General features: G+C 38.8%; 1 protein-coding gene across 3 annotated transcripts in view; it reads right to left on the minus strand.

The window, feature by feature from the left end:
- Positions 1 to 24,146, minus strand: part of ACER3 (alkaline ceramidase 3) — a 150,509-nt gene that overhangs the window by 51,447 nt on the left and 74,916 nt on the right. For 2 of the 3 annotated variants that reach the window (XM_023645671.2, XM_023645672.2), the window contains 3 exons: positions 16,296 to 16,348; positions 3,765 to 3,817; positions 1,722 to 1,803 (listed from right to left, as the gene is read on the minus strand). In XM_023645671.2, the coding sequence (XP_023501439.1) occupies positions 1,722 to 1,803; positions 3,765 to 3,817; positions 16,296 to 16,348 (188 nt within the window). The remainder of the gene's footprint in view (positions 1 to 1,721; positions 1,804 to 3,764; positions 3,818 to 16,295; positions 16,349 to 24,146) is intronic. The other variant, XM_070274358.1, reaches the window with a different exon arrangement.

The raw sequence follows: 24,146 nt of genomic DNA on the forward strand, positions 1-24,146 counted from the left end.
TACTTAGTGGGTCACAAGTCATGTGGATTGCTATTATGACAGCTTCTTTCCTCCCCACAGCTATTTTACCTCAGTTTGAGTCTCATATCTGCCCTACGCAAATGCAAAAGTCATGGGTCTGGCCTCCAACTCCCCTAATCCATCCTCTACAAGCAAAGTAATCTTTCTAGAACACATATCTAATTATGTTTTTCCTCTACTTTCAACCAGTTAATGGCTCTACACTACTTGAGAATAAAAATTCAAACTTAAACATGGTGTACAAAGGTCTTTATAATCTGACATTTGTCTAATTCACTAGATTCATTCACTGCTCTCCACATTACATCCGTTCCAGCCATATTAAATCTCTCCCAGTTTTATTAGCAGTGATGATTTAATGAGAAAATAAATGTAAAGTATTCAGTACAGTATCTGGCACATAGTAAGCACTTAAAAATGATAATTCATTTTACTGTTCCAAGGTTCTACCCCTGTGGACAGTGGCGAAGTCCTAATCATCAGTTAACACTCAGCCGGAGTGCCTCCTCTCTGGAGTTTTCCTGGACCCCCTCAAGCAGTTTTCATTGATCCGCCTTCATCTCATCATTGTATAACTAGTTTTTACCTCTCTTACCATCTTTTGATGCAATTCTTTGTTTACATGTTTGACTTTCCTACTAGACTGTACTCCTCAAGCACAGCAACTGCTTCTTAGTCATCTTTGTATTTTCTACTGCCTGATATGGTAGGTTTGCAATAAACGTTTGTTGAAATGAATCTCTTTTTTTTTTTTGTAAAAGACTGGCACCTGAGCTAACATCTGTTGCCCATCTTTTTTTTTCGTCTTCTTCTCCCCAAAGCCCCCCAGTACATAGTTGTATATTCTAGTTGTGAGAGCCTCTGGTTGTGCTATGTGGGATGCTGCCTCAGAATGACCTGAGGAGCGGTGCCATGTCCACGCCCAGAATCTGAATGGGCGAAACCCTGGGCCGCTGAAGCGGAGCACGTGAACTTAACCACTCGGCCACGGGGCCAGCCCCAAAATGAGTCTCTCTTAATACACAATGCAATTCACTTGAGGAAAAAAAGCACTAGGGTAGAATCAGAAATGACCAGTTATCTCAATTTATTAGGAGGTTAACCATTAAATAGTCATACTAGGCCCAACAGAGCAGAGCCAATCTCTTTTTTTTAACAAATAGGAGGTAACATGTCCATCCATGAGAAAAAGTTAATTTTTTTCCATTGCTACTAAATATTTGCCTTTTGACATTTTCCCACCTTAAAAAAAAAACCAGGGGCCGGCCTGGTGGCACAGTGGTTAAGTTCACACGTTCTGCTTCTCGGCCGCCCAGGGTTCGATGGTTCAGATCCCAGGTGCGGACATGGCACCGCTTGGCATGCCATGCTGTGGTAGGCGTCCCACATATAAAGTCGAGGAAAATGGGCATGCATGTTAGCTCAGGGCCAGTCTTCCTCAACAAAAAGGAGGAGGAATGGCAGTAGTGAGCTCAGGGCTAATCCTCCTCAAAAAAAAAAAACCAGATTTTTTAAAAAGTTGTTTCAACTTTTTGTTGAGAAATAACACCTAAACAGAAAACAATGGAACAAATCTGTGAGTTTCATGCAGAAACATTTCAGTCTGAAAAGCATGAAGCAAACACTGGAAGCAAAATGTGCCAAATTCCATAAATGGCTATTCCGTATGCTTAACCTTTCAGAAACAAAATGTGACTTACTGTGGTGACTATTAAACTGAAGAGAACTAAGGTAAAAAGCAGATGATAGTTTACTGAGTTCTTCATCTTGAAACATTCAAACCTTAAAAAGAGAGAAAAAGAAACATGTTTGGGAACATATAACTAGGAAAACAAATACAATGCTGTTTTACCACTTGCATACATGCCTGTAGGTCCAGTGATGCCCATCATTTCCTCCCACGCACATTCTCATCCTAGAGAACCCACATTGTCTACAGCCTTCAAGAGGCGGTGGGGACCAGGAGTAGGCACCTGACAAACTGGGCCAATGAGAGGCTCGCCCCTGAAATGTGGAGTTTGGGAGCCACAGACTGAATCAGACTGAATCAACTACGTGTAGAGTCAAAGTATAAAGGCATACGGATTCAAGATCTGATGCTGATATTTGGGCAACAAAACTGAATGAACGAGCAGATGAATGAGCAGAGAAGTGATCTGTAGGGAGAGAAAAACAAAGCAGATACAAAGACTTGAAACCATGTGGAGAGAAAGGAATGGAGAAAAGAGGGAGGGAGAGAGAAGCTGTCCTTCCAGTTCTAGTGAGGCTGTCTCTCCTGCTTTTGGATCCTATAGAATTTCCTCATGTCCCTACAATAAATAAATCTCTCAACTCCAGCTGGCCGGAGTAGGTTTGTACATCTTGCCACTAAGGATCCCTGACTAAGACACACTATTACAGAAAATATCACTCTATTATAATTGTCTCTTTACTTACCTGTCTCCCCAACCAGACTGAGAATTCCTTGTGTGCAGAGATAAAATCTTTTTTCATCTATCTAGTCACTAGGATACTGTCTGACACACAGGAAAGATTCAGTAAATAAGGAAATATCAACAAATATTTAGCCATCAATTAAATATCCAACCTTTGAGCCTATGTTTTGGTACAAGCTGAGGGACAGTTCTCAGTTTACTAAGTAATTTGCTGTGGGAATTGGACCCAACTCCTAGCTCTCATCTGTAAAGAAAGGTGGTTGCCCCAGATGATTTCTAAGATCTCTTTTACCTTTAAAGTCTGCGATTTGATGACTTATTAACAGGAGCTCATCTAAAAGTATTTTTTAAAGTCAAGGGTAGCAAACTATAGCCCAAGAGCCAATTTCTCAGCCTAAGCCTTATTTTTGTAAATAAAATTTTACTGGAACATAATCACAACCATTTGTTTACCTATTTCTATGACTGTTTCCACGCTACAACAGCAGAGCTCAAGAGCTGTAACAGAGACCACAGGCCCACAAAGCCTAAAATAATTACTATCTAGCCCTTTACAGAAAGAGTTTCAGATGAGCTCTTTGTAATAACGTATTTTTTTCAAACTATTCTGATTTTTACATATCTTTAGAAGAAGATATTCTTGAGCTATCAGTGACGACCATATTGAAAGAAATCAGATAACCATCACGTAAGGGGTTCAGAGATGTCTTAACTATTAGTGCTAGAGAATAGAAAGTATACTTAGAAGGCAAAGTTATTAAACTTTAGTACAGTTTCCAACTCTGACACTTCCTAACTGCATGACCTTAGGCAAGTCATCTAAGATAAGCTCTGCTTATATCTGCAAACAAGTTACTAAACCTCTCTGTGCTTCACTTCAGCATCTATAAAGTGGGAACAATACCCATTTATCTTGCACAACTGTGAGAATTAGAGATGACTTGGTATGCTGCCTGGCACAATTACAGGTACAAAGTAGATAAATATTATTTTTATGGCATAATATATAAAACTTTAAATTTGTACATATTCATAACTCAAGTAAAGGCAAAAATACAACTTAAGTCAAATTTAAGTAAGAGTCTATCTAAATTAGCTATAGGGTCTTGAGATTACAAAAGTTAATGAACAACATTATTATAACTTCCCAGAGATTATAGTCTACATTTAGATCACAAAGTTATAATCTTCTACACTATTACAATCGCCAGCAACATAAGTGAGTTAGTTACACTACTTAATTCGCTATGAGGCAAACATAAATTTTAAAATACATCAAACAAGTGAATTTTAAACATAAATACTTACATGCAGTACACAAATATACAACAGCTGTAAATCATCGGGAGTTCATCCAATAGCTATGAGAAACAAAGACAGATATGAATACTGTAGAGTTTCAACTATTATGCAAATTAAAACATCAGAATGATTAATATGGTTACCTCTAACTATATAATATCTTTTACTAATTCTTTTATATATTTATCATCAACTAATTTACTCTGAGTGTGTATATTCAGTTTATTGTTTGTGAACAAATAAGCTTATTCATTCATTCTGAAGAGGAGTCTGGAGAGGTAGGCACGGCCAGATCACAGAGCCTATGGTTCACTTTATGAGCTCGAACTACGGGAAGTAGTAAAGAGATTTAGAAAGTGACACACCATCTGGAGAGCAGGGACTGTATTTTACACATCTCATCCCTAACACTCGTAAAAGCCTAGCAAACATTAGTCAAAGAATGAAAACAGTTTTGTTTGTAGGACGAGCATTTCTGTTCCAGTGTGACAAAGGGACTGGGGAGACAGGCACATCAATTAGGAGACAGTTACAGGAATCTGGGTTGGAGATGATGAATTAAGGGAGCGACAATGGAGACAGCTAGAGGTAGATGTGGTCAAGACTTATCACGAAAGTTCAGTTGAGAGGTTTTAGTGTTTGCAGAGGTGAGAAAGTAGGAGAAATTAAAGATGAATCATAGGTTTTTGCCTTGGGCTTTCAGTGTAAGGTGGTTCCATTCATTGAGATAGGAAGCAAAGGAGAAAGAGGGTAGTATTTGTAACAGAACATTTGTTGTTTACATTACAAAGTCTGAATTAGCTTACACTATTACCTAACATTTAAGCTATTTTTGGTTTTGTATTATAAATAAAGTTATAGGTGAACAAATATTTTTCTTTGGTTTTATTTTCTAAGATAAATTTATTTATTTTTACTTATGAGAAACAGGTGAATACTGCCTTTTATTACTAGCATTGATTTTTTCCCTAATATCCAACAAACTACATGCTCAGTGTAGAATACTTGGAAAAAGCAGAAAAACATAAAGAAAAAATTGAGAAATTGCCTTTAATTTTACCCTCCCCCAGATTATCAATAACTATTTATTTCAGTTAGTGACAGCAAAAAAGAATGAGTTGAATGAGTGACTAAATGAAAAGAAAATCTGGGAGAAGTCTCCTAAAAACTTAAAGATTTTATACTCTTACCATCATCAACATAGGACAAAGTCCTAAGACAGGTAAAGGAAACAAAGAATACAAAACAAACTCTAGACCCCAATCTTGTCTAACTTTCCATGTAACTTCTAGTCAAGTCATTTCCCCTCCCTTGGCCTGTTTTACCACTTATAAAATTTGTAGATTGGACTAAATTTCAAAAATCCATACACTTACTTACCAGATCCTATGATGGCAGTTTCATACATGCTGACCAACTGATCCTCACAATACTCCTACAGACCCATTAGAGAGATGAGAAAACTAAGGCACAGCAAGATTAAATGGCATGTCTATGCTCAAATAGGTAGTAAAGTAATAGAATCAGACCTGGGACTCAAGCAGCCACTTGGCGATAATAAATCTGAAGAAAATACCATCCAAGCTCCAAATCATTCTTAACACAGAACTGTCAATGTTTCTCGTGCTCAGTTTAGGCAGAAGTGAAACATGGGCCTCCAATTTCTTTACACCTACACGCTAAATTCAGGCTGATGGAATGGTTCACTGACCACCAGAGACAGGTCGCGGCAGCACTGCCTTTTCTTACTTTGTTTCAGTGACTGTGCATAACAAATGATGGCCCACCTGAGCCAAACTTATCCAGCTTTGTGGAGACAAGACAGGGAGCCTGCAAGGAATATTCATGATCATATGTTCAGATTAAACGAGATGAAGAAGCTGTTGAAACAAGTCCTTCAAAATTGATGATTCCTCCCTCCTCCTCAATCACTGGGAAAATGGGTCATAGGTCATTTCTGCCCATTTAAGCAAGCACAAAAACCACAACTTTGTAGTTCAAAAGAGGAAGGAAACAAAGCACTTGTATGATTTGTCCATGAAGCTGATAAAGTAGTATTACAGTAATGATAAAGAGTAGAATCAAAGATCTCAGCATCAAAGGCCATCTTGTCCATCCAAACGTTGTACTATCTAGGTAACAACCTAGCCAACAATTAAGTTTATATGCAAATCAAAGTGTGTCCCACCTCTGCTTAAAATCCATCAATGGCTCAGAGAAGATAAAGTCCAAGAGGCTTAGATTTAGCCTCCGGTTAGTTTCCTAAACCACATCTCCTGCCACTTAGTTCAATGCCTGGCCCAGAGCAAGTACTCGATAATGTAACAAATGTTAGCTACTATTACTGGGAGCGCTATCACCATCATCACCGCATACTCCCACTCCATGGCTACAACCATAATGTACCTCTTGCAGTGCCCTGAGATGCCAGACATACTCTCACAACTCTGTGGGTTCTAGTTGGCCTGGCAAATTCCTATTCATCTTTGAAGATGCAACTCAAACATGGATCTGAGTCATCTATGTGAACGCCCTCTCTGACCTTCCTGACCTAAATAGTTTCTCTTTCCATTTCCATAGCACCCTGTAGGTCCCTTTATCACTGCATTCACTAGCATGTTATCTTCAATCCTAGAGCATAGACTTCTTGAGGGAGGGACTATATCATCTTTACCTATGCATAGCTGTTGCCCAGGTACCAAATAAAAAATTTTGAACTAATGAAAGTGTTTGTTTAACCTAAGTTTGGGCACCTACAAGGACAGAGGGCTCAAGATCTCCCAAGGCAGCCCTTACCACCTACTGGCTTAACAAATTCTTCCCTGTGTTAAGCAAGATGTCTCTTTATCTTTAACCCCACTAGGACCATACAGAATAAACCTAACTCTCTTCAACATGTCAACCCTTCAAACATTGATTCTTAAAAGATTTATGTAGTGCTATGTTCCAGACCCGTGATAGAAGTAAAGGATACACCAAGGTTAACCAGAGAGAGTTTCTGCTCTTAGGTAACTCACATTCTGATAGACAAGACAGACATACAAATATATTTATAAAACAACAGCAATAAGGGCAGTAACAGAAATGCACAAAGTGTTATGGAAGAACATATGAGGGGTACATATTCCACCCTGGGGCCATGGAAGGCTTCCTAAAGGAGCTGACACTTTGGCTGAGACTTTAAAGACGCACAGGAATTGTCCATGGGAGAAGGGGAAGTCAATAGGGTCAGACATGAACAACAGGGCCAGAGCATAGAATGGACAGAGTCTGGTGTGCACAGCTGAGTCGGGGTGAGTGAGCATGTCTTCTCTTGTCAGGTTAAATATTCCTGGTCCTTCCTCTCGGGCATCATGACTAGAGTTTTAGTTCTTTCTTCTGGTGTTTCTCATTTGAACACAAGCCAGATCAGTCCTCAGAAATGAATGCAATTTTCTTGTCATGATCTGCTCAGCGCACAGTAGGGGAGCCTATCCCCTCCCTCACTGAGATGCTTAGTCTCGCCTGACATCTTGTCTCAACACATTCATCCAGTTGTTCCTTCATATATGGGGCAGAACACACTAGTTCCAGGAATAATGTTTTAGGAATAATATAATGGACAGCAGAATGATCCTTGAGATTTTAAAATTTATCTAAGTCTTAGAAAACAGGTGTTAAGGAAATGTCAGAGGTTATTGTATGCACAGAATTAGACTAGATGTTTTGTAAATTGTTCTGGCTATCTGCTAATGTATAGCAAGCCACCCTAAAACTCAGCAGCTTAAAATAACAATATTTATTTTGCTCATTAATGTGCATTTTTGAGCAGGGTTAGGAGAGGATAGTTCATCCCTACTTCACTCAGTGCCAGCTGGGATAGCTCAAAGGCTGGGGGCTGGAATCATCTAAAGATTCACTCACTGAAATACTTGGCAGCTGATGCTGGCTGAAGTCTGGGGCCTTCAGGTAAGGCTGTGGCAGAAACATCTATAATGGCTTCTTCACGTGGCTAGTTGGTTTCTTTACAACATGGTGCTGGGTTCCAAGGGTAAGCGTCCCAGGAGGACTAGGCAGAAGCTTTATTGCCTTTTGAGACTCAGTCTTGGAAGGTGTATAGCTTCATGCCCACCACAGTCACAGTCCTGCCCAGATTCAAGGGCAAGGAACAAAGATCCTACCTCTTGAGCAGGGTCAACACCACCCTGTAAGAAAAGCAGGTGGGATGGGATATATTGGTGTAGATATCTTTGGAAAACACAATAATCTACAACACAAATAAAACTCAAAACCCCAGGAACAAGATAGTTTGCTTTAGGATGGCGGGTATTCTGACTGGCTGATTAGTACTATTATTCCTCGGAAGCAACGTTGGAGTCGTTTAAAGTCTCTTTTTTAAAACACAAACATAAACATGTATTTTCCTTACTATAAAAGTGCTTCATGTTTATTGTAGAAAATTTGGAAAATGTAGAAATGCAGAGAGAAAGAAATATAATTGCCTATAATTCCACAATCCAGGGATAACTACAATTTAATATTTCAATGCATCTCTTAGTCATTCACGCAAATGGTTAATTAAATGTCCTTCCTTCCTCACTCCCTTCTAAGATGTATTTACTGTGCCCAGGTCACGTGCCAGCATTATTCTCTATGCTAAAGATACAGTGGTATTTAACACAGGTGAGATCTCTGCTCTCCAGACCTTTACATTCTATTCTAGTTGGGAGAGACTGCAAAATAAGATAATTTCAAATGGTGATAAGTGCTATGAAAAGCATAACATAAAGTAATTTGCAGAAGGGGTTGCTTTACACAAAATGGTCAGAAAAGGCATATCTGAGGAATTAGAAGGAACTAGACATGCAGAGATCTGAGAAAAGTGTTGCAGGCAGAGGACATAACAATTACAAAGGCCCTGAGGCAGTTTCGAAAGGACAGCAAGGCCAACGTGGCTGGAGTATAGTGAACAACGCAGAGGTTGGAGAACTAGACCTCGGCTTGATCATGGAGGCCACTAAAGAATTTGGATTTCACTTCAAGTGCAAAAGGATACCTTGGAGAGTCTTAAGCAGAATGACATGACCTGATTTAAAATTTAAAAGATCACCCTGCTGGTTGGAGGGGCAATGGTGACTACTGCAGTGATCAAGAAATGAGACAGTGATGGCTTACACTAGGGTAGGAGTAGTAAAATCAGAGAGAGTAGGCAGATCCAAGTGTATTTTATTTTATTTTTTTATTTTTGAGGAAGATTAGCCCTGAGCTAACATCTGCTTCCAATCCTCCTCTTTTTGTTGAGGAAGACGGGCCCTGAGCTACATCCGTGCCCATCCTCCTCTACTTTACACGTGGGACGCCTACCACAGCATGGCCTGCCAAGCAGTACCATGTCCACACCCGGGATCCAAACCGGCGAACCCCGTGCTGCCAAAGCAGAACGTGCGCGCTTAACCGCTGCGCCACTGGGCCAGCCCCTGTCAAGTGTATTTTAAAGGTAAAACCAGCGGAAGGACTAACAGTTTAGGTGTGAGGGATGAGGGAAAGAAAGAAATGAGGGATAACTCTAGGTTTTCGGCTTCAGCAGTTGGGTGGGTGATGGCATCATGGGGAATACTACAGGAACACTAGGGAAAGAATGGGTATGGGAAAAGAAATAAAGAATTACATAATGCCCATGTTAAAGGCTGAGACTTCTACTAGACATTGAAGCGTATGTCAAACGCACAGATGGACATACAAATCTAGAGCTCCAAGGTGAGGTTAGAGCTGAAGATAGATATTTTGAATCAGCAGCATATAAGTCATATTTAATGCCATGAGATTATATGAGATCACCTAGGAAAGAATATAGAGAAGGTGGCCCAGGACTAAAAGAGTGACCAGTGAGGCAAGGAGGAAAGCTAAGGGAATTTCCTTTTCCTTAAGACAAGGAAAACTGGGAAGCCAAGACAAATGGTTCATGAAGAAACAAGCAAATATATGTGGAATGCTACTGAGAGGTTAAATAAGAAGATAAAAATGTGTCTATTGGATCTGGCAAGATGAAGGTCACCGATGACCTTGACAACAGCAGTTTCTGTGACGTGAAGGGAAGAAATACCTAACTGGAATGGGAGGAAAAGAGAAGGAGGTAAGCGTGGAGAGAGCAGAGACACTCAAGTGGTTTATATGTGAAAGGGAACAAAAAATGACTCAATAGCTGGGGCTGGACACAGGGTCAAGGGAAGAGTAATTTTCTAAAGATGGGAGCTATTTGAGGATGGTTGTATGCAGATGGCAGTGACTAGTGACTTTCTAAAGACTATGGTGGAGCAAGAGACTGGGGTGGGGTATGTAACCACAGGAGTGAACTCTTTCGAGTAGGAGGGAGGGATAAATTCAGAGCCTGGGGAAGGGGACACTGGCCTTTGATAGAAGTTGGGACATTTCTTCCATAATAATAGGAGGAAGAAGGTGGTGGTAGAAAGATGAGGGAGTTCCTGATTGATTGTTTCTATATTCTCAGTGAAATGCTGAGCAAAGAGAAGGGGGTATGAGGCAAAAGAAACACAAAAAGAAATCTAAGGAAAGAGGAACGGGGTGAAATAACAGTTCTGGAGAATGGAAGGTAAAATTGGCAGGGAAATGTAATGGTTCTGCTTTGTGGAACCGAGTGGTTATTTGAGATTATTGTTCAATAATTTCAAAGTGAAATCATTTAACAAAGGGATGTGATCTATGAGCCATATCTAGCTACTCAGTGCAGGCACAGGACAGGCAGATAACTGAGCGTGATCTGGGTTGAGCATTGCTCAGAAAGAGGGGCAAGAGCTTTAAGGATATTTGTCTGGGTGGGTGGGAGTTATAATTTTGGGTCACACATTACAAATTTTGCAAAACGGTAAGAGAAGAAGTTAGGCAAAATGTACTTCCAGTCTTTTTTCTATTGTCTATAAAATTGATATCATATACAGAAAGTTTTAAGTCTTTATAACATTTTACCATGTTAAAAGTCTTCACAATATTATTTTAAATGGCTACAGTGCATTTCAACACATAGATATATGATAGTATATTTAACAATCTCCCTATTAAACATTTAGACTATTTAAAAATCTTTATCATGTATAACACTGTGATAAACATCCTTGTGAAACATCTTTTTTCTGCCTCTGATTACTTTCTTAGGATGTGTTCCTAGGAGTGCAATTACTGAGTCAAAGGATATGTACATTGTTTTTCTATTTTAAAAAAAATTGAAAGAATTTTAACTTACAGAAAAGTTTGAAGGACAGTACAAAGAACTTTTTTCTCCCTGAACCATTTGACTAAGTTGCTGACATGAGGTTCCATTACTCCTAAGCACTTTAATGCATGTTTCCTACAGAGATATTCACTTGGATTACTTGCCTTGACCAAATGGGATTTATCACAGGAATGCAAAGTTGGTTCAACATATGAAAATCAGTCAGTGTATCAGATTGTACTAGACCACACCACAGTCGTGCGTCACTTCACAACAGGGATACGTTTTGAGAAATGCACTGCTAGGTGATTTTTTTCACTGTGCGAACATCATAGAGTGTACTGATGCAAACCTGCATGGCATAGCCTAATACACACCTAGGCTATATGATATGCTTCTTATGGGTCCACCATCATAGATGTGGTCTGTCATTGACTGAAAAGTTGTTATGCAGTGCATGACTGTGATATAATAAAAGAGAAAAACCACACGATCATCTCAAAACATGCAGAAAAAATATTTGAAGAGTCCAACATCTTTTCATGATAAAAACACTCAACAAACTAGGAATAGAAGAGAATTTCTTCAGCCTAAAAAGGGCATCTACACAAAACCCCATTAATTAATGGTATAAGACTGAAAGCCGTCTTCCTAAGATCAGGAACAAAACTAGGATGTCTGCTCTCTCTGCTTCTATTCAACAGTGTACTGGAAATTCTAGTCGGGGCAATTAGGCAAGAAAAATAAGTAAAAGGCATCCAATCAACGAGGAAGAGGTAAAACTATCTCTATTTGCACATGACATGATTTTGTACACAGAAAACCCTAATGAATCCACACATGCACACACACAAAACTATTAGAGGTGAAAAACAAGTTCAGCAAGGTTGCAGAATGCAAGAGCAATATGCAAAAATCATTGGTATTTCTATACATCAGACATGAGAAATCAGAAAAAGAAGTTAAAAAAACAACTCTATTTACAATAGCACCAAAAAGAATATAATATTAATAAATTTAATTTAAAAAGTCGAGACTTGCACACAAACTACAAAACATCATTGAAAGAAATTAAAGACTTAAGTAAATAGGAAGGCATCCTGTATTTACGGATTGGAAGATTTAATATTAAGATGGCAATACTCTCCAAAGTGATCTGTGGACTCAATATAATCCCTTTCAAAATCCCAGCCAACTTTTTGCACAAATCAATAAGCTGATCCTAACATTCATGTGGAAATGCAAGGGACCCAGCATAGCTTAAACAATTTTTAAAAAGAAGAACAAATTTGGAGGACTCACAGCTCCCAATTTCAAAACTTACTACAAATCTACAGTAATCAAAGCTGTGCGGCACTGGCATAAAGGATAGACACATAAGTCAACGGAACAGAATTGAGAGTTGAATTGACTGTTAAAAAATAAATTCATACATTTATGATTGACTGATTTTTGACAGTGGTGCCAAGACAATTCAAAGGGGAAAGAACAGTCTTTTCAACAAATGACTCTAGGACAACTGGATATCCACATGCAAAAGAATGAAGCTAGACCCCTGCCTTACACCACATATGACAATTGATTAAAAATGGAACAAAGACCTAAATCTAAGAGCTAAAACCATAAAGGCTCTTTGAAGAAAACATAGGTATGAATCTTCATGACTTTGGATTATGTAATGGTTTCTTAGATGTGATATCAAAAGCACAAGCAACCAAAGAAAAAAATAGGTAAAAGGACTTCAGCGAAATTGAAAACATTTTTGTTTCATAGGATGCTATTAAGAAAGTGAAAAAACCACCCACAGATTGGAAGAAAATATTTGCAAACCATATATTTGGTAAGGTCCAGTATCCAGAATATATAAAGAACTCTTACAACTCCATGATAAAAAGGCAAATAATTCAATTTAAAAATGGGCAAAGGATCTGAATAGACATTTCTCCTGAGAAGATACACAAATAGCCAATAAGCACATGAGGATGTTCAATATCATTAGTCATAGGGAAATGTAAATTAAAACCACAATGAGATATCACTTCACGCTCACTAGGATGGCTATAATCAAAAGACGGACTATAAAAAGTATTGACAAGGATATGGAGAAATTGCTGGTGGGAATGTAAAATGGTGCAGCCACGTTGAAAAAGTCTGGTAGCTCCTCAAAAGGTTAAACATGGAGTTACCACGTGACCTAGCAATTCCACTCCTATGCCTATACCCAAGAGAACTGAAAACATACATCAACACAAAAACTTGTACATGAATGTTCATAGTAGCATTATGCATAGAAGCCAAAAAGTGGAAACAACCCAAACGTCCATTAATTGATATAGAGATAAACAACATGTGGTATATCCATAAAATGGAATATTATTTGGCCTAAGTAAAAGAAGCCAGACACAAAAGGCCACATATTATCCATTGCTATGAAATGTCCAAAACAAGCAAATCCATACAGACAGAAAGTACATTAGTGGCTATCAGGGGCTAGGTGGAGGAAGTAATGGGCATAATTGCTAATGAGCATGAGGTCTTTCTTTGGGATGATGAAAATGTTCTGGAATTAGATGATGGTGATGGTTCCACAATTTTGTGAGCATACTTAAAACAACTTGTATAATTTAAAAGGGTGAATTTTATGGTATGAGAGTTCTATCTTTAAAAAAAAATTCACCTACAAATACACAATACTATCAACAAAATCAAGAAATTACCATTGCTTAATTACTGCCATGTAATCCTTAGACCCCATTAAAGTTTTTCTAAGTGTCTCAATAATATCATAAATATAAGCATACACACATACGCACACAAAAAGTATCCAGTCCAGGAGCAGATGTATTTAGTGGTCATGTCTTTTTAGTCTCCTTCAATCTTGAACAATTCCTCAGTCTTTCAATTTTATGACCATGGGTACTTTTGAAGATTACATGGCAGTTATTTTACAGAATGTCACTCAATTTGATTTTGCCTGATGTTTCCATATGACTAGATTCAGATTATGCATCTTTGGTAAGAACATCAGAAGTGATGCTATGTTCTTGCCACTGTGCCCTATCAGATGGCACACAATTTTGATCTGTCCCATTACTGAAGAGACTCATTGTGATTGCTTAAATAAGGTCGATATCTGCTAGGCTCCTCCATTGTATAGTTACTCTATTTCCCATTATAATTATTTTGTGATGAGGTACTTTGAAACTATGTAAATTCAGCATAACTTCTAATTTATTCGTTTATCTATAATCACTTATCGCTTCATTTATTATATTGTCTATTATTTTAGTGTGGACTCATGATTTCCCACTTTACTCAATGGGGTATATATTCAATGGGTTTGATAAGTGCTATAATCTACTACTATCATTACTTATTTTAATGCTCAAATTATCCCAAATTTGGCCAGTGGGAACCCCTTCAAGTTGGCTTCAGTGTCCTTTTGACATGTCCCCATCACTCTTAGCATTTCTATTCTTTCTGGCACAAAAAGATGTTCCAGGCTCATATTGTCCTTTTTTTCTGCGTCAGCCCTTGGAATCAGCTCTGGTTCCTCTAAATGGAGAATGCTATTTAGAAACCAGATCTGGCTGCTGGTGTGCTCTTTGGAACCGGGGTTCTCTGCTCCCAGGTGCTCTCATGGACGGAGCTAGAGAATGAACATATAATTGTGTGTATAGAAATATGTATTCATATACAAATATATATGAGATATTTATAAACTATGTGTGGTTTTGGTCAAATCAATTAGCCTCCTTCAGTTCTAGTATTGGAATCTGTAAAACATGAGTAATAACTCTCTAAGATACTATATATAAAAGCACTTGATGATTGCCAGAGCTGGACAAATTCCAATTATTTTTTAGTATGATAAAATGCAATGCCTCATTGTCAGGATTATCACTCAGTTGTTGCCCACAGGATCACCATTCTGATTGTTGGTACTCTTGCCATACAGTTGTTAAATATTTTGAATATCATTCCTGCCATTTCTTCAAACACATTTTAAGTTCTAGCTTTACCATTTTTGTCAGATATACTACACATTGTAATGACTCCCTGCTTCTGTTTATGTCATAGTGCAAGTCTGGTACGTCATTCTATCCTTTCACTACCTAAAAAGTTTCAACTAATTCTTTCAGATTTTGTTTAAATGTCTAACTTTCATAGATTCTTTCAAGCTCCACCATGTTACCATAGATTATTTGTACTTCTTTAAAAATAATTTTCATACTATATTATTATTTATAAGTCTGTTTTCCCAGGCAGAAAGTGTGGGAAGAAGGGTGTCCTCTGCTTGATTAGCTCAGACCCGTGTTTTAGTCATTTGCGTATTCTCCAAGTCAAGCACGGCATGCACAGCACACGACACCCTATTATAAATATGTGTGGAACATTAGAATCAATCCTAGGAATTCTTATACATTTAATATAGTTGTAATTAATAATTCATAGAGTGTTGTATACACAGATCCTTCCAGAATAGCACTGTCCAATACAGTAGCCACTAGACTTATGGGGCTACTGATCACTTCAAATAAACCTAATCTAAATTGAGATACACTGCAAGTGTGAAATATATATCTCATTTCAGGACACGAAATATTTCATTAATCAATTTTTATGTTGATTACATGTTGAAATAATACTTTGGATATACTGGGTTAAATAAAACATATTATTAAAATTAATTTCACCTATTTCTTTTTAATGTGGCTTTTTAAAATGTGGCTACCAGAAAATTTTAAATTACATATGTAGCTCACATTATATTTCTACTAGACAGTGCTATTCTAGTAGTTTCTGGGTTAGTGATGGGGAACAAAGAGGTCAAAAGACTGAGGACTAGCTATATGGCCTCCTTAGAGCAAGGACAGTAAATAAAAATTCTTGCATCGCTCTAAAACTTTGCTAGCTAGAGGGACAAGACTATTTGAATGGATGCCATAAAAGAGAGACATGAGGGAATGCAGGCATCTAAGAGTAAGAATACAGTATTTGGGTGAACTGATTATGTCTTTTCAGACGTCTCCATAGGCCTCTACTCTCTAATCCTGCCCTAGAACTGGACAGGCCTGCAAGAGGGGGTCAGACAGCTATACTGCTCTCACTTGTTTTTTCTACGCACAACTTATTTGCTTGCCTCTTTACTTCACTTAGATAATTTGGATTCTTTGGCCTGAAGTAAAGAACTCCAGAGATTACAAGTCCCTTTTTTCTTTTCAGTCTCTTGTCTCAATACCATCCTCCAGTGATGTGCTGTTTTCTCAAATTTGAAGTGTCACTGGATTAAGAGAAATAAGCAGTTAGTCAATTATTTCATTACTGACCTGCATTTCATATTTCAGAGTCATGTGGAAGCACCAGGATCCCATTCCTACCACTGAAATTAAAACAAACAAATAAAAAAACCAATTAGCATAAAAGTCTTTGGGGGTGGCCAGACTAACTTGAGAAGACAATAAGACATTTCACAACACTGAGTTTTAAGAAGAACAAAGTTTATGAAATCTTGTGGCAGGATAGAGCAGACTCTGCATGAGTTCTATAATTGATGGAATTTTGGTGTAGTACTTCCTGCACTTCTGATCCAAATAGCTAAACTGTATGCTTACTAAAAGTCAGTCAGTTATATCTCTTCCCAAACCTGTTAACACCACTGTATTTAGTTATCAGAAATATGACTGCAAAAAGAGAGCTATTGTTTCTACCAAAACTATTTAAAATGCTTAAAACATACTCAATGAAAGACAGTTACTAATAAAAATTTCTATTGAATTAGGTGTGGTTAAGATATCTGTTACAGGTTGGGAAAAACAGTAAAAATCTAAAGATTCTGTATTCACGTCTCAAAGTTCTTCCCAAGTGCCTCTGTTTTAAATAAACTTTTCACTCTAGGGTTTTTAAAATTTTTCCTTTGTTTCTTAATGCAAGAAAGACTAAGTAGAACTATAATTAGGGTCCCATATTCAAAGGCCATGCCCTACATCAAATAATTGTCAAAGATTATAAAACTATATGTTTTCAATTAAAATAAAACTTTGTCAGTATATACATATTTTTCAACAATTATATTCTTTCACATCTTAAAAATTAACTGACCAACGATCAGCCCCTATCACATCTGATAATAGGGCTTCCACTGTGATTCATTAAGTTCAGTTCAACAAGCATTTACTGAGCCCCTCCTATTCACCAAATTCAGTTACAGATGCTGAGGGACAAAGAAAAGATCCAGTCGTTGGCCTTAATGAAGCATATAGTCTAATGGAGGAGACAGGCAGATAAATAGAAGATGCCAGTACATGGAGATATGATAGAGATATGCACAGAGTGCCATGGGAACACAGAAGAGGGGCACATATGTCAGGAGAAAGCAAGAATGATGCCAAAGGAGTTAGCCCAATAAACACGGTAAACGGGGGTGTCACCAAATAATCTGTACAAAGCCACTTGAGAAAAATGTCAAACTCTTTGTTACTCTTGCTTTTTAAAAAATCACTATGTACATTATCACATCATTTTTTATTGCTCAAGATGAGATAAGAAAAGGAAGAGTTACTGTACTCGTTCTACTAAAGAAAGGAGGAAGCAAAACAGTCCTTGAGCGAGGCCTGATTAAGCGGCCAGTCTGCCTTCAGGATGAAGAGTCATCCCACTTCAGTTTTATTTTTTTACTTCTGGTATATTGTGTGACTTTAACTCACAGGGTTTGATTTTTTCCCCCTTCCGTTGATTTATCCACCTTTGCACCTTCTAATTTCTCCTTTGGAAAATAGACACCAGCCATGAGAGTGGGGTCCCCATGATGGGAATAGTGTCCAACAAGAAGAAGAAGAAACAAGACCTCACTCTCTCTCTCCGCCTACATGCGACAAGGATAGGTCACATGAGCACACAGGGAGAAGGGGGCTGGCTGCAAGCCAAGAAGGGGGCTCTCACCAGCAACCGAAGCAACCAGCACCTTAATCCTGGACTCCCAGTTTCCAGAACTGAGAAAAATAAGTGTCTACGGTTCAAGCCACCCAGTCTATGGTATTTTGTTATGGCAGCCTGAGCTAAGACAGACATTAAGGTTTTTTCCCCCATATTTTGGCTATCATGAATAATGCTGCTGTGAACATTCACATACAAGTTTTTGTGCAGACATATGTTTTCATTTCTCTTGGGTATATACCTAAGGGTGCAATTTCCAAGTCATATGGAAACTCTATATTTAGCATTTTGAAGAACTGCCATAGTGTTTTTCAAAGTGGCTGCATCATTTTACATGCCCATCAGTAATACATGAATTTCTCCACATCTTCCCAATACTTGCTATTGGTTGTCATTCTGATTGTAGCCATCTTAATGAACTGAAGTGGTATTTCACTGTGGTTTTGACGAGCATTTCCCTAATGACTGTCCTATTCCCTGTTCTTTTCTAGTAGAATGTTCCAAATTTTAGATTTGTCTGATTCTGTTTTCTTAACGGACTTTATTGTTTAGAGCAATTTTAGGTTATCAACAAAATTGAGCAGAAGGTACAGAGATTTTCCATATAAACCCCCCCCTCATTCCTCCCCATCAACATCCCCTACCACAGTGGCACATTTGTTACAACTGGTGAACCTACCCTGACACATCGTTAGCACACAGAGTCCAGTTTACATTACGGTTCACTCTTGGGTATGGACGAATTTATAATGACATATACGCACCATTATAATATCATACAGGATGGTTTCATTGCCCTAAAAATCCTCTGTGCTCTGCCATTTCATCTCTCCCTTTTCCCTAACCCCTGGCAATCACTGATCTTTTCACTGTCTCCATAATTTTGCCTTTTTGCAGAATGTCATATAGTTAGAATCATACAGTGTGTAGCCTTTTCAGACTGGTTTCTTTCACTAAGTAATATGCACTCAAGGTTCCTCTGTGTCTTTTCGTGGCTTGATAGCTCATTTCTTTTTAACAATGAATAATATTCCTTTATCTGGCGGTATCACAGTTCATTTATCCATTCATCTACTGAAGGACATCTTGGTTGCTTCTAAGTTTTGGCATTATGAACAAAACTGCTATACACATCTGTGTGCAGGTTTTTGTGTGGACATGTTTTCAACCCTTTTGGGTAAATACCAAGGAGTGTGATTGATTGCTGGATCATATGGTGAGACACTGTTTAGTTTTGTAAGAAATCACCAAACTGTCTTTCAAAGTGGCTGGACCACTTTGCACTCCCACCAGCAATGAGTGAGAGTTCCTGTTGCTCCACAACCCCATTCCCTTTTCAATAACTATTTCCTGGGCACTTAACAATGTTCCTAGCATTTCCACTGGCATAAAGAAGTAAACAAGAAAGATATGGTTCCTGTCCTCAGAACTCAAAGCAAGCCATTAAAAATACGAAAGGGGCTGCTTCAGCTATGGAGTCTGTGCCCTGTCTAGGGAGGGAGAAGAGGGCTATCAGAGGAAGTAACACGTAAGCTAAGACCTGAAGAATCAATTGGAGTTAACTAGGTGAGAAAAATTGTTTTTAATATTTTTTTTTCCTTTTTTCTCCCCAAAGCTCCCCTGGAACATAGTTGTATATTCTTCGTTGTGGGTCCTTCTAGTTGTGGCATTAGGGATGCTGCCTCAGCATGGTTTGATGAGCAGTGCCATGTCCGCGCCCAGGATTCGAACCAACAAAACACTGGGCTGCCTGCAGCGGAGCGCACGAACTTAACCACTCGGCCACAGGGCCAGCCCTAGAATTTTTTTTTAAATGAGATCATTCTGTGTAGAAGGATCATCCAGAGTAAAGGCAAGGTAGTGCATTCAAAGAACTGAAAGAGCTTGGCTTAGACAACGAACAATGCTGGAATAGGGATCCAGTGAGGAGACTGGCATGATTTGTAGGCAATAGACTGAGAAGAGCTTTTAAAGTCAGGTTACAATCTGATTCCGATTTGGACTTTATCCTGAAGACAAAGTTGCATATGTGTAAGTAGTACGCTGAAAAACTACATACACATACACAAATACATACACACATACAATACATACATACATATCTATACATATAGGGATTAACGTGACTGGTTTTGCATTTTAAAAAATATCACTCTGGTTACAAGGCAGGAAAATATCTAAATGAGTAGTTTCCCAACTTTGACCGCAAAAAAATTTTTTTATAAGTTGTATATATACTGCTCTGTTAAGATACTGCATATATTTTAAAACATATAAAATATATTTAGAAAAATGAGCTAAGGAAATAACATATATACAAAAAGAAGTCACAAAGTCTTCTTTCTGCACTCCAACAGATCATTTGTCTCACCACCTGTGGTGTGCGCATCCTACTTGGTGACCGCTAGTTTAAATGAAAAAGACTAACCTCCTTGCAAGGCATACACGGGGCTTCATAACCTGGCTCCCCCAGTTTCTTTTACCGCAACCTGTAGTTCAGTCACACTGACCGTTTACCCAACTGATCTCTTATCTCCCATCATCAACCTCCAGTCTGCTCTGCCTTTGCTCTTCACTGCTTACCCTGCCCTTTCAGCCTGGAATACCCATCCCCTCTGTCGTCCAATCCCACCTGCCCCTAACCTATGTCTCTGCTTATTGAAATCTTATGCAACTTCTCGATCCAACTTATTTTTTGCTCTTTATTCCTTTCAGCTTTTCTCTTTTGAAACAATTTCAAACTTCAGGAATGTTGAAAGACTAGTATAGAGAATTCCTGTATATGTTCTACTCAGATTTACCAATTTTAACAATTTGCTATATTTATATATATATATAACTATTATTTTTCTGAACCATTTATGAGTACATTGGATACATCATGTCCTTTCACCCCTTAATACTTCAGTGTGTATCCTAAATCCATTTTAAATGTCACCTAAATCAAATCTTTCTCTGCTTCCTCCCCAAGAAGTCAACCGTGCAAGGCATCTAAGAAATAATGTCTGGCAAGGTCAGTAGTTATCAGCTTTTGGGGAACACTATTTTGCCCAGAGAGCTTTATATATACTCGGCCCTCGGTCCAGAAAGTCCTGATTCAGTGGGTGCCCTGGTACCTGTATTTTAAAGGCCTGCCAATGATTTTGTTGAACATCAAAAGCCAAAGACCACTGTTAAATCTAAGATTCATAAAGGCATGGTCCAGCTCTCCATAGTGCACTAAAGAAACTCCAGAACCTGGCACAGTGCCATGCATTACTAAGTATTTGCTGATTGGGTGATTTTCTTCCTTCTCCCTTGACGATCCAGCATTTCACATTAGAGTAAGAGTATGTACAGATACGGCAGAGGATGGTGAGGAACGTCCCTGAATTGAGAAAATATAATAGAGGAAACGAGTTCTGAAGAGGAAAGAATGTTATTTGAGTGGAACGTGGACAATAAGAATGGAAAGGTTTACTTAACAAGGTGACATCTGACATAGAACTTAGAAAGATTCACAGGCAGAGATAGTGAGGGAGAACATATATACAGTTCGAGTAAAGGTATGGAGATGTGGAAAATGTTTAGGGATAAGCACTTCATTCAGTAGGACTGCAGTGAGTGTAAGAGAGGAATAGAAAACAAGGCAGAGGGGTGAGCTGGGAGCATATATAGTGGTTTTTAAAGTTTGCATCTATGATACTAGCACCAGACATGGTACTTTATGTACTTTATCTCCAAATCTTTCACAAGACCTACAAGGTAATTCCTACATTATCATTACTCCTACATTATTATCCCGATTTTGCATAGGAAGAAAGTGGTGTTCAGAAAGGTCTAGAAATTGGCCAAGGTCAAATAGCTAGTTAAGTGGCAGAGCTGAGATTAGAAATAAAGTCTGGGAGCCCGCCCAGTGGCGTAGTGGTTAAGTTCGTGCGCTCTGCTTTGGCGGCCTGGGGTTCACAGGTTCAGATACCAGGTGCGGACCTAGCACTGCTCACCAAGCCACACTGTGGCAGCGTCCCACATAAAATAGAGGAAGATTGGCATAGATCTTAGCTCAGTGACAATCTTCCTCAAGCAAAAAGAGGAACACTGGCAATAGATGTTAGCTCAGGGCCAATCTTCCTCACAAAAAAATTTAAAAAATAAAAAATAAAAGAAACAAAGTCTGTCTGGCCTAAAGCCTTTCCTTGTGTCACATCTACCTTTGGAGGCAATGAAGAGAAATTTCAGAATTTTGCTAAGCTTGTAGGCAGGTGTCCAAAAGAACAGAACTTTTACTTAGGAAAAGACTGCATGGTGGCCCATGCCACCTGTGATGTTAATAAGGAGAAGTCCAGGTGAGGAAAAAACAGGTTCTCAAATAGAATGATGGCACTAAAAATGGAAAGAAGGTGACCACTTCTAGAAATCACAAAGATAGAACCTGAAGATCTGGCAAATGAAGGAATATGGGATTCCAGAGAAGAGGACGAAGAGGACTAGTCAAGGATGAAACTGGTTTTGTGCCCAGAACCTAGCAAACGTGGGGCACAGGAAACAAGAGCAGGAGGTGGTTTGCAAAGGGATGGGGGAGAAACTAGGCTGCCCGGAAGCAGCTCTCTAATGTGAGCCAGATGGAGGAGACTCAGCCTCATCTCCACATTCACAAGTAATCAAAGGAGCGTTCAGGAATTATTTTGGTTACTTCCTCGCTAATCAGTGATTAACTCAAGTGTTCTCCAGATACAGTAAAATACTGGAAAGAAAACAAGACCAAGAGGATAAACACTGATATTTTGAGTCTCTTAAAATGGTTTATCATGTTGACTATACCCAGATGCAAGGGAAAACTATAATGTGCTTGTATGTTTTAAAGGGGGAGGGGAGGCTGGCCCCATGGCCGAGTGGTTAAGTTCGCGCGCTCTGCTGCAGACAGCCCAGTGTTTCGTTGGTTCAAATCCTGGGTGCGGACATGGCACTGCTCATCAAACCACGCTGAGGCAGCGTCCCACATGCCACAACTAGAAGGACCCACAACGAAGAATATACAACTATGTACCGGGGGCTTTGGGGAGAAAAAGGAAAAAAATAAAATCTTTAAAAAAAAAAAAAAAAAGCAACGCTTTAAAGGGGTAGAGGGAAGTAAAAACTCTTCTAGCTCTAAAAATCAACAAGTCACAAAAGCAAAAGAACAATTTTTTTAAAGCCCCACCAGAGTTAGTAAGATCTGCACGACTGATTTCAGTAAAGGACCAATGCCCTCCTTCCCTCCATCCCTGAAACAGCATGCCTCCTCCTGGCCGAGGCCAAGCAGACTCTTGTGCTCTAGGATATCATCTCTTCTCTAAGATCTTCACTTTGTCACCTTTCTCTCCTGTATCATCAATCTCTCCCTGTCTAATGGATTGTTCACATATTCTCTACTATCTCCAAAACCCACCCTCCAGCCCCATTTACCTGTGCCTCTTCACTTTCCCGAGTTTTCAAAAGAACTGCCTCACACTTCCTCACCTCTCTTCCCCATCCATTCCTCAAATCTATTCACAGCACTGAAACAGCGCTTTTGTGTCTTCATCTTACCCAATCTCTCAGTAGCATTTAATAACTGAAACATTCTCTTCCCTAGTTTTCTATAATCCTATTCTCCTGGTTTTCCTATCTCATCGTTGCTTCTTCATAGGTTCCTTTCTTGGCTCCCACTATCCTTAAGATCTAAACCAGGGACTGTAAATTCATACACCCAGAGAGGCATCTGAGTAAAATAGGCTAAGTGAAAGAAAAACAAGGAGCAGTGTAGAGATTGTGGTCAACTGGACAGATCATACTAAAGAGAATAGCTTAAGCTGACTGTTACTGCACAGAAATACAGGCCCAGTGATGGTGCATCTTCCAATTATCAAGGGAAGGCAAAAAAGGATTTTTATGGGAACTCTCTCAATTTTCACATGTAGGCAACTAACTTAAAACATGGTTAAGTTTTAAATATGGGCCAACTAAAACATGTCTGCATGCCAGATTCTGCCTTTGGGTGATGAACTTGTGATATTTATGTTCATCTCTGGGCCCTCTTCTCTCTCTACATTCTTTCCCTTGGTGATCTCATTAGTTCCCAAGGTGTTAAATACCAGCTTTATGACAATGATGCCTAAGCCTCACCTCTGAACTCCAATCTCACATCTATTCTCCACAGGGCCACAAGAGTGATCTTTTAAAACATAAATAGGATCATGTTGCTCTCTCGCTAAAACTCTCTGCTGGCTTTTAGGATAAAATTCATC

Source organism: Equus caballus, chromosome 7, assembly GCF_041296265.1.
Source record: "Equus caballus isolate H_3958 breed thoroughbred chromosome 7, TB-T2T, whole genome shotgun sequence".
Taxonomy (NCBI): domain Eukaryota; kingdom Metazoa; phylum Chordata; class Mammalia; order Perissodactyla; family Equidae; genus Equus; species Equus caballus.